A 15,098-nucleotide genomic window follows, 5' to 3' on the forward strand; every position below is an offset into this window, starting at 1 on the left:
AGTGGTCAGAATTTTAATAATTACTCAGTTTTTGAATACTTAGCTATGGCTAACCAAGACTTTACTGTCTGGCATTTGACAGCAAGAGTGGAGTCAATTATCATATCCTGTCTCTTTTTTGAAACCTTACCTTCTGTCTTATTTTAGATCAGTGGTTCCCAAACTTTTTTGGTGTACCGCCCCCTTTCCAGAAAAAATATTACTTAGTGCCCCCTGTCACATACTATCACTGCCCCCTTACAGTTATTCACCGCCCCCAAATGCACCTGTGGCTATCACCACTCCCTGGTTTGCTGCAGCACCCACCAGGGGGCAGTGGCACCCACTTTGGGAATCACTGGTTTAGATTCTCTGGCAAAAGGGCAGTAAGGGCTAGGTATTTGGGATTAAGTGACTTACCCCAGTGTCACACAGCTAGAAAGCATCCGAGACAAGATTTGAACTCAGATCCTCTAGACTCTAGGCATGGTGCTCTATCCACCGTGCTACCCAGCTGCCCTCTATCTCTGACTCTTTATTATCTGGCTGTGGGTCAGCAAGTTGCTTTAACATTGACTGCCTTGCACAACTCTCTAGGGTCTAAGCCATGGATGGGCTGCACTGGTCCAGGGAATTGGCATATTGCCATCTCCCCAACTTGATTACATCACTGAACCTTTATGCACTGGGTTTTCAGTTACGAGGTCCTAAACACTGAAATCTGATGGAAGTATCAACTATTTTCAAAATACTTTAAGGTGAATTTAAATTTAGGTAAGGGACAAACTCACCCTAGTATATAAGGAATACTTTTAATATCATCTGGGCATGAACAAAGTCATAAGGTTCTGAAACAAATATAATATTTTCTATTCCTTCAAAGAAGTTCTTGCTTCATGGATCTGGGAATTCAAAAACCTTCCTCATTAATCCTATTTTCCTATCATTAGAAGCTTTGATTCTACTAGCTATTAATATATCTAATTAAGAATAAAGTAGGTCACAAGTAATAAAGTTAGTTTATCATAGATATTATATTTAAATAACCATCTATTTTTAGACAAAGGGAAGCAAGATGGTATGGTGGGTGAAGTGCCAACTTTGAACTCGTGATGCTCATCTATACTAATTATGTGTCCCTGGCTGAGTCACCTAACTTTCCAATGTCCCAGACCACTTGCTGCTAAGACTAATTTGCAGATCAGGTCCATTAGGAAGGGAATTTCTGTATTGGCAGTTCACCAAACTGATGGTACAGCAGGTGGAGAACAAAAACAATAATTGTTTCAATCTTGTGGGAAGAGCTCTAGATTCCTTCCCAGAGCCTTTGCTTCATTTCTAAACTGTGGGACACAAGACTATTTCATGTCTCTAGTCCTTTCCAGTTCTAAAACAGGGGATCCCCATGAGCCCTGATGATTGTGAGAGAATTCTGGGACGGCTTCATGAAGATGGCATTGGTTCTTTGGTGTTGTGCAAAATGGCGCCATGATGTTGGGGAGGCATCTTGTGGCATGTCCCAGAAGGCTCTAGATTATAAATCATGAGTAAAATGTCAAAGGATGGAGATAGAATGGCTGGATAGAAGTTTCAGGCATAGGGAACAATGGGGACTTGTGTCGGTTTTGGTGGGGGGAGTCGGGATGGAAAATGTTGGGTCTCTATAGAAAGGAATACATCATTTGGTGGTAGGCAGGGGAAAGAATGTTCTATGGGATAAAAATTGGAGGCAGTCATCCAAGGTGAGGGAAGCTCCTTAGAAGTCAAGCTAAGGAAACACAATTGGGACACTGACTTGGAACACTGATGTGACTAGATCTATTCCTGTGAAAGATTAGTGTGTTGGTTCCATTTGCCAGGGAGATAAAAATGGAAGTGAGCAGCATGACGGCAGCAGCGGGGGAGAAAAGGATGTGATGCTCAAAGGCATCGGGGAGTGGTGGGGGGGATGGCTAGTGCTGAGCTCCGAGTCAAGAAGACCCCATTCCCCTCCCAGACATCTCACCTGTTTGACTCATGTCAGCTCTCTTCCAGTTCTAAATGACCCTATGGGTGAGAATCCAGAAGGATGAGGAAAGAAATGAAAAATAAGGTCATGCCGAGATTTTAAACACAGGAAATGGAGCAGATGGTGGTGCCAGAGCCAGAAAGAAGGAAATCAGGATGAGTATGTTTTGGGGAAAGGAGCATGTGAATATACTGAGAGCAAGGTTGGGTGGCTTAAAAGTACAGCAGAAGGGTGCGAGGATGCAGGCTAATTTTCTCTAAAGATCGGTGTCTTCTTTCCCAGACTCAACCAAATGTTATGCATATCAGTGGCCTTGATTTATGAAACTGACCCTTAGAGTAGAGGTTCTTAGCCTGGGGTCCTTGGGCTTTATGGAGAGGTTCCAAGACATCTTTAAAATTGAAGGGAAGGGGGGGAACTACATCCCTAGTTCAAAAATAATGCATTTCTTTTCAATTTTAGTATATTTTATGCAATAAAAATAAATAATATAATTATAAAATAAAAAAAAAGAAAAGGGATCCACCCTAGCCTTCACCAGACTGCTCAAGGGATCCGGTTAGGAATCCTTGCCCTATAGCAGGGGTTGGAAATGTATGGCTTTTTTGAGGGCCAGATATGGCTCTTTCTGCAGGAGCCATAAAGTCAATTTTTTTTTCAGGCACTGTTACAGGAGCTGCACCGTGAGCACTGTACGGCTCTCACGAAATTACATTTTAAAAAACGTGGTGTTTATGGCTCTCACGGCCAAAAAGGTTGCCGACCCCTGATCTATAGCAAAGTTAGAAGAAGGAAATAGATAACTATTTATTTGTCCTATTTGGGCATTTTACAATTCAACTATGAAAAAAAGGACATAAAAGGTTTCCAAATTAATCATGTTCCCCCAAAATGAAATTAAAAGCTTGAATTATACTATTAATTTCATGTAGAAAGGCTACTCTGGTCAGTGTGTGTGTGTGTGTGTGTGTGTATAAAATGCACATGCAATAGTATCTGTTTATATTTATACACACTCTCTCTATATATAACATATTACATATGATATTACTTATAATGTACACATATATTATAATTTATGACAAAGTGATATATACCACTATTGAGGAAGGTGAGATAATTTTGTTATTCCTCAAAGCATGGAACTTTTAATCAACTACGAAAGATACTGTGGTGTATGCAGAATATACAATACACATATAAACACCTCTGTGTATATATGTATGTATATAGCACCCAAATACCTACATGAATACCTTCACAAATGAAAATCACAGTAGTGAAATTATCCTTAAGTCTTTTGGCAATTCTTTAATAGATTTTTTTAAATGTCAAAAATGCTCATACTTTGCTAGAAAGTAATGCAATTACAACAAAAGTCTTTAGAGAAATAAATCAGATCTGTTATCTATATAAGCACTGCAATGCCCCCTTATGGTACCAAAAGGACTCAGTTTTAAATTCAGCAAATAAATTTTAGTTTAATGAAAAACACTCAAACATAGATAACTGTTAACAGGAAATAATCAGATTAAATCTTTTATTATGAACAAATAAGCATCTAGTGAATCAGAAGATAAAGAGAAGTCTGGTTTCATATGAAGCCTCCAAATTATTTTTCAGGTATTTCCTTCTACTTCTGAGTCATTGAATGTAAAGCTTTAAACAGAAAGTCAGTATAAATACAAAATAAATACAATGTATGTCAGCAAAGCTAAACATTGTTCACTTAATTTTTTTATAAAAGGGAGAGAAGGTAATTGAAAAACTGATTTAAAGACATAATTAGTACTATCCTTAGGACAGGGTAGTATTACTTTATCTCTGTAAAATCACAAATAAAGCCCTTGTCTTGAGAAAAGCTACTTATGCAAAAATAAGAGACTATAGTGAAAAGTTTTGGCTATCTGAGGCTTGTCTGTTAATTGCTCAAAAAAAAAAAAAAAAAAAAGAAACAATTCCCAATATATAGTTTACTTATCATTTATCACATTAAAACAGAAGAGCATTAATGTGTTATATGCAAAAGCCACATAACGGAGAGCCACTTGATTGCAGTTTTCCACAGGTTATTAGTCGTATTCTTATCTTCCATTTGGAACAAATTTTTATGAAACCGTCCACTAAAAAAGAGATGGAAAGATATCTATTACTTCTGTATAAGTTGACAGAAAAAAAATTTGGGTTTTATATGCACAAAAACAAGATTTTTGTGCATAGAAATGCAAGATTAACTCTGTAAAGAATTAAGAATACTGCTCAGGATTTGAGTCAGAAACATTCAGATCAAAGTGAGAAATGAAAGATAAAAGAATATCTGATTAAAGATAGGGCATTCTCTCCCTGTTTTCTCAACTGCAACTAAATTCAGGGAGAAAGTCCTCTGTGAAGTAAGGTGACAGGGTTTTGTCCTAAGTCCTATATCAATAAAATTCTTAATGAAGTAAAGCATCTATACTGGAGATATGTAACGCCAGGTTCTTTATTTCATTATTAATCCTTCTATAATGATATTTAAAAAACAAAAAGGAAAAATCAATAAAACTTAGCATTGTGCCAATAGATAACTAATATCTGAATTTTTTTTTAAAAATTCTTAATACAGTTATTCAAGAGGCAATAGACGAAAGTTTAGATAGCCCTCAAGAAGCTTAAAGTCAGGAAGGGAAATATACAAAATTAAATAATACTAAATCAGTTACAAAACAAAAGAACATTAAGCGTGCTCTTTCAACAGTCTTTGCCAGAGACTTCAGTGCTCAGGTCCTGTACACTAACTTTCAACAATATAAACAAAAGGAAAGATATTCTTATTTTTTAAAACCTTTACCTTTTGTTTAGGAACCAAAACTACCTATTGGTTCCAAAGCAGAAGAGTGGTAAGGGTAGGCAATGGGGGTCAAGTGACTTGCCCAGGGTCATACAGCTGGGAAGTGTCTGAAGCCAGATTTGAACCTAGGACCTCCCATCTCTAGGCCTGGCTTTCAATATATTGAGCCACCCAGCTGCCCCCTGGGAAGATATTCTTACAAAACTAATATTATATATCAAACTCAAATAGAAGTCTTTTGATTTGTCTGCTTTACTAAATTCTCTGTTAGTAAAAGTGATTTTTTAAAAAAATTAACTTCTTAGACTTTTATATATTAAAATGATTTTATAATCTTCTCCTTATCTACAACCCAAGTATCATAGATTATTATAAAATTTTCTTTCCTACAGCTAAATACCTAACCTATGAAAGCAAAGCTTCAAAATTTAAAATACTTTCCCCATAAATGAAATTTATTTCCCATAAATACACAAGTTACATTATACTTTAAGGCATAGATTCTTAATCTTTGTTGTGTCATGGTACCCTCTGAAATCTGGCATAGTCTCTGGAACTCTGGTCAGAATAATGTTTTTAAATACATTAATACAAAAGAATAAAAAAAATGTAAAAAAAGTCCCTGGCCTCTAGGTTCAGTGGGAATCTTTACACTTACTCGAAGCCCTCCTTGTGAAGAATTCCTCGCAGACATCTGTTTCTCCATTTGTTCCTTTTTCCTCTTCTTGGCTTCTACAGAATGAACGTTCAAAATTCCTCGAGTGGAAGACTAGGAAAAAGAAAATCAGCATGCCATAAACAATTAAAATACGGTGAAAAAACAAAATAAAAGTAAGGCGCTTTGCTAGGCTGTGCCTCCAGCAATAATTCACCTAGGGAGGAATGTCCCTCATGGTAGCTAGGATTCAGAGCAGAGGTCCCAAAACTAGGGTCTATAGGCCAAATCAGCCTCTGCTGGTTTTTATCAGGGCATAGCTAGAATGGTCTTTGCATTTTTATGTAAGGTTTTATCATCTAAAAATGTAAAATCCAAACTCAAGGTCTGACCAAAAACAAAACAAAAAAACCAAATACAGATTAAGGGTAGCCTGTAGTTTGACCAATCCTCAATCTAAGCCAGACCTAAACCACCGTTTGACAAACTTACTAATGTAATTTTTTCCTTAAATCTTTTAAGTCTGTCCTTAGTGGCAACAGTCACTTCTTCATTCATTTAATAAATATTTATCATAATAAAGTTTTTATTCATATTTTGTTTCTTATGCCTCAGAGTCCCTGACAAAACTTGTGTCTTATCAGAGGGTTAAAATTAATTAAAAGTTCAAGGAAGCATTAATCATCATAAATCTGACCACCAGGAGGACCCCCCACCCCAGTACAACTCATGACGACAGAGTGCCAATGGGGCAGGCAGGTGGCCCAATGAATAGACAGCCAAGCCTGGAGAAAGGAGATATGTGACCCTAGACATTTAACTTCAACTGCCAAGCACTTTTCTCCCTTAAAACCAATACTTGATATCAATTCTAAAGTAGAAAGTAAGGGAGAGAAAAAAAAAAGATTGAATGCCAAGGCATTGAGAGATTGTGGTTCACATGAACCAATACCAATGACATCATGGATCCCTGAAATGCTGGAGTATTATGACACTGACTTCTTTGTTTGGCCCAAGACAATAATAAAAGACTGATCTCTCTTACCTTGGACCCCATTCCCCAGCTCAGTTAGCTGTCTCTTCTAACCCCATCCTCTCCTGGAGCTGTCCCAAAGCACAAGTGCCCTCTGACCCTGGAATCTACCCAATTCCTTTTTTTTTTTTTTGATCAGGGACCATTTACTCCCTTGCCACACACACTCCCCAAGGTCTTTAGGGCTCTTCCATTACTTTGCCTCTCAGGAATTAAGTATACCTTGCCTTCCATCTGTGTGAAAATTTATTTCTTTGTCTTTTACCCCTCAATTAAAAGTATGATGACCTCCTTGAGGGAAGGGACCCTTGATTCTCTGTTTTGAAATTCCAGTGCTTAGCACCTAGTAGTAAATCATTAATGTTTTATGTGGACCCCACAAAAAAAAGGCACATGGAGAAAGTATTTTTATCAATTTAATCTTATTTTGAAAGCAATTTATAGGAATTTTATCCTGAATAATTTTTAAAACAAATAACTGCCTTTTAAATTATCTGGCATCCTTTTTTGGTTCTTTTTAAATAGAAATTTTATGTATACAAAAATTCTAAGACATAATCATATTTTAAAAATATTTCCAAATCATCAGAACTGAATTTTTCAAATCTCACCTCCCTTTGTCTTCTTTCTGCAGCTTCTGCAAGTTTTAATCTTCTTTCTTCCTGTGAAAAATTGATAAGACTTAAAAATGATCAGGAAAATTCCTGAAAAAACAGAGCAGCAGGTTAATATACAAATTCAGGAGGCAGTGTGGTGCAATTGAAAGAAGGGAGAACTGCAAGGCCAAACCCTCAAGTCTGGCAGCCTGCTTAGATACTTCCTAGCTATAAAGCTTTTAGGCTAGTTATTTACCATCTCAGTCTCATGAATGAGACATACATTAAAAGACTTGTCCAAGTAAAGAGAACTAGAGCTTTTCTTAGCTTGAAGTCCTCCTGTTTGTATCTTCTGTCTTCCCCCAGGTCTGGAATAGACACCTTCATTTCCTTCCAGCCTTTAATTTCAAGGACTACCTTTTATAGTAAGCTCTTCTGAACTTTTCCAACTGCTACTGGCCTCATTGTTTCCCAACTCAAATCCTTTTAATTCTGCTTTCTATTCTAGTGTGAGGAACAGAGACAAAGTCAATTTGGCTAGATCAGGGAGTACAGCAAAGGGAGGAAAGAACAAGGCTGGAAAGGAAATTTGGAGCTAGGTTAAGAAGGGCTTTAAAAGCTTAGCAGAAGAGTACATATTTTTCATCCTAGATTTGATAGGGAGCCACTGGAGTTTAATGAATGGGAATGGTGAGAGACAGATTTGTACTTGAAGAAAATCACTTTGTCTTCTGTGTGGAAAATGGAGTAGAATAAGAAGGGCATTCCATACCGGTGGGACAGCAAAGGCATAGATGGAGATGGAAGGTTGCATAAGGTAGACAGCAAGATGGTCAGTTTGACTGGAATGTCCAGTGGGAAAAGGTGAATAACGTGCAATTGGTCTGCAAAGTTAGACTGTGAAGGTTTTAAAAACCAAGCTGAAAGATTCCTAGCTTTTCCTAAAGTCTATCAGGAAGCCACCAAAATGTCTTGAGAAAGTACAGAACAGTGTCAGACTTATCTGTGCAGCTAGTGGTAGATGGGCCACAGGGGGCAGAAAGCCCCAAATGCAAAGTCCAATGAGGAGGTTTCAGTCAAGATGGTGGTCCTTATCCCTCTCAACTAGAATGTTTGCCATGTGAGTAGGCAGGAGAGATCTTGTAGGAACACTCTGACGATATGAAGTAGACTAGGAAGTGAACACAAGGGGTGGAGAAGGGCAAAAAAGCGAAAACAACAACAAAAAAAGAAACCCACTAAGAGTTTAGTTACAAAAAAGATTGGGAAATGTAGTATGATAGAACCAATGTAATGGTCAATGTAAAAGGATTTTTTTGTTTGTTTTTTAGTTCTTTCTCTTTTAAAACTCTTACCTTCTGTCTTAGAATTGATACCAAGTATTGGTTTTAATGCAGAAGAGTGTAAGGGTTAGGCAATTAGAGATAAGCGGTCTGCCCAGGATCATACAGCTAGGGAGTCTGAAGTCAAATTTGAACCCACATCCTTCCATATCCAGGCCCAGCTCTCTATCCACTGACCAACCTAGCTTCTCCTTTTGTAGCTATTTCAAAAAGAGAGGGGGGAAGGGGAAGAGGGAGAGAGAGTCAGAGACAGAGAGAGCATTATGAATAACTGATGGGGCAATAGGGCAACAAGCTACTGGAGAGGCAAGGGAATGGATAGCTCAAAGGCACAAATAGAATGTTAATTTTGCTGGGGCTCCCATCAGTTTCTCTTTGCATCCCCAGAGCCCAACAGGGCATACCTATAATTCAGTAGGCACTTAATTGCTTAAATGGAATCAGAAGTGTTGGCTTTGGTGAGAACTGTTACTTCTTATCAGAGACTAAAACAAAGAAAGAGGCAGCAGGTGTTCCTCTTCAATGGTGGCCTTACTTGCTGGCCATCCAATATTTGAATAGCCAGGATTCCTTTAAGGGACAGAAAATTTGTTGTGAAAGGCTCAAAGAAATTATCAACTGCTTTGCAATCCTTAAGTGTTATGGATTTTGAAGTATAAAAATGTTTATTTTTTTGGACAAGTGTTTACTGGCCCCTTATGGCTTTAAACTTTTTTTTTCCTGCTATGTAGTGCCATGGTAGAGTACAAACACAGAAGTGTTAACCCCCCCCCCCCCATTATTCCTTCTACAAATTTATAATCTAGCTGAAACTGTTACTCTAGGCAGTGAAAAAGCCAGGTTTAGTATGTGACAGAGTGCAAGATACAACATAAGTCCCTTGACTCTCAAGCTTCTACTCCTTCACAAGCTGTTTCTCAAGAGACCCTTGCCCAGAGAAGAACTGAGTCTCCTAGGGATCCTCTTTTAACAAAATAATGTAAACACATTGTTAAAAAAAAAATCCTTCCACAAAGATAAATTGAATGAATTGCATTACCATTTGCAAAGCAGAAGACTCATTTTCATTTGGAATTTTACAGTAGATAAATACAAATGGATATCCAGAAATCAGACAAAAATAATTAGTATCATCAGAACTCCAAGAACTTTACCAATTAAGTGAATACTTCTGGGAGTCTAGGAAACATGTAACTAGGAATAACACTGAATTTGAAGAAAAACCCTTCATATTCAAATTGCCACTCATGAGACTCTCTTCCAGTTAACAAGAAAACATTTGGGGAGAAGCAGTCAGGCACAGAGGGCAGTGAGGTAGATTTCAGAGTCTGGTTGAAAATGTGACTGGGCAAGAAACAAGCTCTCTAGGCTTGTTTCCTTATATGTAAAAACAAATGTGTGAAACTAGCTGATTTCTAAGGTTTGACCCCTAACTAATTCTATGATAGAAAATTAAATTCCAATTCTAATCTAAGGCCTGATAAAATTCACAAACCAAAAATCTGCAAAAAAAAAAGAAAAAAGGGAAATAACATTGAAATCCCCACATACAGTACAGAGTAAATAATCTTTACTGCTAGCCAGGCTGCCAAAACAGCTAAATGACCAAAACAAATAAATAACTAATAGAAGGGGGGAAGATCACAGAATTTTATAGACCTGAAAAAGGTTTTAAACACTATATTGGTCCAGGTACCAACAATGGAAAAAAGCACAGACTCTGTAGTCAGAAGAGTTTGGTGGAGGGGAGGGTTCAAATTCTGTTTTGAAACTTACTACCTAGGGAACCTTGCTTAAATCAGTTAACCTTCTGGGGCCTGTTTCTTCATTTCTAAAATGAATGTGTTGGATTAAATGAGATTTTAAGATCCCTTCCAGGTCTACATCTGTATTCAAACAAAAAACAAAACAAAACACAAAGCCATAAATAATCTCCTACAATGTAACCAAAGGGTCCTTCATTCTCCACTCCGCCCACCCCACCAGCCAAGGCAGCTGAAGAAGGGGAAAAGGACTCTCTGGGGAGGCAATTAATTACATTTTGTGAAAGCTCCAATTGTCAGGAAGATAACTTTTTTTGTTTCCCTTTTCTTTTTAGCAAATTTAAACTTTTTTGTAGTTGATGTTTCAACTTCCACCTCCGGAATTGGCGCTGGAAGGGCTTTGGCAGAGTATTTCTCAACTCTGTAAAGTTCAAAAGGGAGGATAAGAAACCCAAAGAGGTTTAAACAATTTTCTCCAAGTCATATGGCAATTTGTAAAAGTTTTAAAACTATTTCATTTGATCACCACATCCCTGTGAAGCAAGTACTGTTGGTATTATGATATTCATTTTACAATTAAGGAAACTGAGGCTTTGCCTATTTCACATAACAGTTAACTAAAGAAGCAGTTTTAGGAATCAGTCTCCTCCAAATCCTAGGCTCTTACTGGTACACTACTCTTCCTCTGCCAGTGGCCATAAGGAGCAGTTCTTCCAAACTAATTAGGCTTTTAAGTCCCCATAAACAGGCTATTTGATCAGGAGCGACACAGGAAGGCAACCTTCCACAAGTATGAATTGTAGAAAAGGTGCCCATTTGCATTTCCGAAGTTTCCTCTCTGGGGGGTTCCTTCAATGGAGGTCTCTTTCCCTGTCCCAACCCCTATTTTCTTCCTTAGGAGATGTATGAAATTGAGAGCAGGTCACTGAGGAAGAAAAACCTCAGTTAAAAGAGTGTGGTGGAAAGAGAACAGTCCTCCAGTGAGGCAGGCACGGGCTTCAGTCTCTTCTCTGACATGTTGGCTACGTGCCCCTGTTTTCGAGGTCCCAATACCAGAAAAAATGGACCCAGTGACTATCCCATAATCGCAGCTAGAAAAATAAAGAAAGGTAACATGGCCGCAATGGTCAGAGAACCGGTATTAGAGCCAGCCAGGGAACTCTATTCAATCCCTGTAGCTGACCCCTAAGAGCTACGCCTGGGTAAATCATGCAAACTTTTACTGCTCCAGATTAAAAAAGCAATAATCATAATAATAGCTAACATTTAGGTAGCATTTTTGTGCCAGGCACTGCGCCAAGCACTTTACAATTAAGAAGTTCATAATTGATCCCTACAACAACCTTGGCACCCACCTACCCAGGTTTTATTATGGTTCCCATTTCAACAGGAAGGAAATTGAGACAAACAGGGGTTAAGTGACCTGGGGCTAATCTACCCACAGTGCCGCCTAGATGCACCGGAACAGCGCGAAAGTCCATTAAACTACAGAGCAGGTGCACGTGGCCCGGGTCCTCAAACCTGCTGAAATCTCAGGGGCGGTCAGTCGGTTCTTTTTCTCCGTCCACTCCACCCAGGCCTCCTAGCGGACTGTCCCCACCCCTCTCCACCCAGGACCGCGAGAGTCTCCAGGGTCCGGAGCCCCAGGCGCAGGGGTGGGGGCTGTGGGGTGGGGAGAGGGGGAAAGTGCCTCCAGCACTCACAAACACCATTGTCAAGGACGCGCACGTGCGTCCCCTCCCTTGGCCACGCCCAGCCCGCAGAAGGACCGCCCCGCCCCGAGTGCTCCTACTAGTCTCCAGGGCTGCAGGAACCGCAACTGCCCCAGGGCTGGCCCCGAGGAAGCCCTAGGAAGGCCGCCTGGAGCTCCAAGGCGAGACTGGGGCACCAGGGAGGCGAAGGAGAGCTAGAACTCAGAAACTAAGCTAGAACTTAGAAACGCTGTGACTGGCCACTGGACACCTGTCGCGCCAGGACTCGAGAGGAGGACGTCTAGGAAGCAGGGGCGGGGGGAGGTCGAGGGTCTGGCGTGGAAAGGGTAGCGAAGAGTCACTTACGAGGTCGGGCGAGGCCGGCGGCCGATCTCCTAGGCAGGGCAGGCAGAGCCCCATGTCCACTCCGTGTGGCACCCGCCCTGGCCGCCCTCTACTTAGAAAGCTAAGGCCTGTGTGGCCCCGCCCAGTCCAGCGCGTTCTCGCCACGCCCCCCACGCCAGCCCGGCCCCTCCCCAACCCCTCCCTGGAGGTTTCAGCCTGGCCAAAACCTGGCCTGTGTTGCAGAAAGGGAGGGGAGGGCAGGAATTGGAAGCCAGGGGCTAATAGCCAGGAGGATCTTCGCCTTAGAGCTAGAAGGAGCTACGGAGATATCTAATTCCTTCTCCTCGCACCCCAGACACGCAGGCTCATTTCACAGATAAGTAAACTGAGGCCCAGAAATTGAAGTCCCGTCGAAGTGTCTGGGGAGAGGGATTAGAGATAGCCCAGGTATTCCTGACCCACATTCCAACCTGCCTATCTACTAGAATCCAAGGACACTGAGATATTAGAGAATGGCAGATTTAGAGTGAGAAGAATGGAAAGAATCTTCAGAGGCAATGGCGTCAAACCCCTTTATTTTCAGAAGCTGATGGCAAGACCCAGAAAGGTTGTGACTTGGGCACCCAACTGGTAGAAGATAGAGAAAAGATTGAGCGAGAACTTTATTATTTTATTTAAAGAATTATTTTGTGATAGGCACTGTATTAAAAATGTCTTGAACTAAGATTTAAGCTCAAGCTTGGATCAAATCAAGTTCAGTGCCCTTTCTACAACGAGATTCTGAAAACCTGACCTCAAACTCCCAATCCAGTCCATTTTCAGAGAGGAATAAAGGAGGATGGATCAATTTCCCTGAAAAGAACCAGATCAAACTGATCTCTTTTTATTCTTTCCTGAAGGAATTTATGTGGATTTGTTCCTTGTCTTTATCACACTCCATCTTAGACTTGCCTGTACATGCCTTTTACCCTGGCTTGATAATTTTAAGTTCTTTAGGCTTGGTGGTAAGGGATATTGGGAGATTAGACTCTTTATCCCTGTCCAGGAATTCAGGGATGTGCACAAGAAGCTGCTTAATGAATGAATAAAGGTTAGTTGGACTTTTTCTTCCTTTTTAATAAGAGAAAAATAATAATTTTCTTGATCCTACTGAGAATAATGCAGAAGGAATTTCCCCTGCTTTCTTTATCTGAATGCTTTGTATTAAAAAAAATCTTAGAAGATAAGCTATTCTATTTCATAACAAAAACACATTTATGGAAATATAAGGAATTTTAAAGCTTCTTGAAAAATGAAAAATGGTATATGAACATCATTGTCATTTTCTCCCACTTTTTTGTAGTTCCCTCCACAAAATAATCCTACTCTGTTTACCCCATGGTAATCTCTGGGTTCTTAGGTACTAGGGCAGGTTCCCCCCAAACTGGAAAGGCATAACCTTTTCATCACACAGATAAATGGGGGATGAGGGGTTCCTCAGTTTATCCAAGTTTGTCTCATAATTTTTGGGGAAATTTTTTCTTCTTGCTGAGAATTTTCACTTCAATCCTATCTCACTATTTTCCCTGTCTCCAGGACTGACCCCCATGATTTAGGTCCCCATAAATAAAATAATGCTATTTTTAGTACTTTGCCATCAAGCTACAGGGAACTCTTTCTTAAACCACATTATAATTTAAATAAGGCTTGTACTGTCATTACTAGGATATACCAGCACAAGGGCAGGGCAAATTAGTTTAAATATCTCCTGCCTTACTTGAAATGGCCAGATCCCTTAAAACTTTTTCTGGCTTTGTTACAGCCTATTGTTCATATGGGCAGCTAAAGGCTAGAGCACAGGTTCTGGAGTTAAGAACACTCATCTTCCTGAGTTCAAATCCAGTTCTGTTCATTACCTGTGTGAACCTGGGCAAGACTTTTCTCTGTTTGCCTCAGTTTCCTCTTCTGTAAAAAATGAGTTGGAGAAGGAAATGGCAAAGCACTCTATCTTTGTCAAGAAAACCCCAGACGAGGTCTTGAAGTCTGACACAACTGAACAACTTTTCTTACCCAGGTATTTGCTATATACTGTTCTTTAAGAAACTGCCTATGAATTATTTTTCATAGTAATAATCAGAGTTTGGCCTGGACTAAGTTGATTCAGTACAAGAATGGGCATAATTGGAATTTCAGTCTCCTTGAAATAAGCTTGTAGCTTCCTGAATTAACTGCTTTGCCAAGGAGAATATTCATTTGGCTCCTGTCTCTGATATGTTGTTTAAAAGTCAGGGAAGATGCTTTATGGAATTTCACACCTCTCCTTCAGCCTCCAGGTATAGAACCCAATTGAATTGAATTTTCATTCCAATTGAATGAAGAGTCAATATAGTCGAAATTGCAGAAAGCCAATTTACAGGCCTTTCTGGTGCCCCTAGCCATAAGCTGGTCTCAGGAAATGAGAAACATAAATACATTAAAAAGTATCCTACTAATCTAATTGCAACTTGCAACATATCTGAAGAAAGTAATTTCACATTTGCAATATAAGTAAAATTAAAAAAAAAAAAACAACTACCATAAGCTAAGAAAAATGGCTAAACAATGTACATAAAATCACCTCTTAGGAAGTCTTACTGATTTCTAATATTTACTCACATTAAACTAGAGAATAAATAATTATCAATTGCTCTAGAAATGAGGGTTTCAGTTTATTGTTTCAAGGATCTACTTTCTTGGTAATGTACCTCCATATTATGGACTTTTGGAATGCTTTAAATGAACAGTTGTGCAGTTTTACCACAGGTAATGTCTGACTTAACAATAAAAGGGAATAAACTGCAGCAAACTGATATTTCAAGATTTTACTATAGTTTTTC

The 15,098-nt window shown here is 39.4% G+C and overlaps 1 protein-coding gene across 1 annotated transcript; it reads right to left on the minus strand.

The window, feature by feature from the left end:
- Positions 1 to 3,278: 3,278 nt before the first annotated feature.
- On the minus strand, positions 3,279 to 12,361 carry LOC123251561 (small VCP interacting protein). The gene is made up of 4 exons (XM_044680856.1): positions 12,265 to 12,361; positions 7,117 to 7,167; positions 5,476 to 5,586; positions 3,279 to 4,110 (listed from the first exon to the last, which is right to left on the minus strand). The coding sequence occupies exons 1-4, from the start codon at positions 12,316 to 12,318 to the stop codon at positions 4,096 to 4,098; spliced, it is 231 nt and encodes a 76-aa protein (XP_044536791.1). The 5' UTR covers positions 12,319 to 12,361; the 3' UTR covers positions 3,279 to 4,095.
- Positions 12,362 to 15,098: the final 2,737 nt, after the last annotated feature.

Source organism: Gracilinanus agilis, chromosome 6 (assembly GCF_016433145.1).
Source record: "Gracilinanus agilis isolate LMUSP501 chromosome 6, AgileGrace, whole genome shotgun sequence".
Taxonomy (NCBI): domain Eukaryota; kingdom Metazoa; phylum Chordata; class Mammalia; order Didelphimorphia; family Didelphidae; genus Gracilinanus; species Gracilinanus agilis.

Coding starts and splice junctions, on each gene's coding strand:
- LOC123251561 (XM_044680856.1), bottom strand. CDS start 12,318: ATGGGGCTCTGCCTGCCCTGCCTAGGAGATCGGCCGCCGGCCTCGCCC. Junction 7,168..12,264: donor CGCCGGCCTCGCCCGACCTC/GTAAGTGACTCT, acceptor AATTTTTCACAG/GAAGAAAGAAGATTAAAACT. Junction 5,587..7,116: donor CAGAAAGAAGACAAAGGGAG/GTGAGATTTGAA, acceptor TCTTTTTCCTAG/TCTTCCACTCGAGGAATTTT.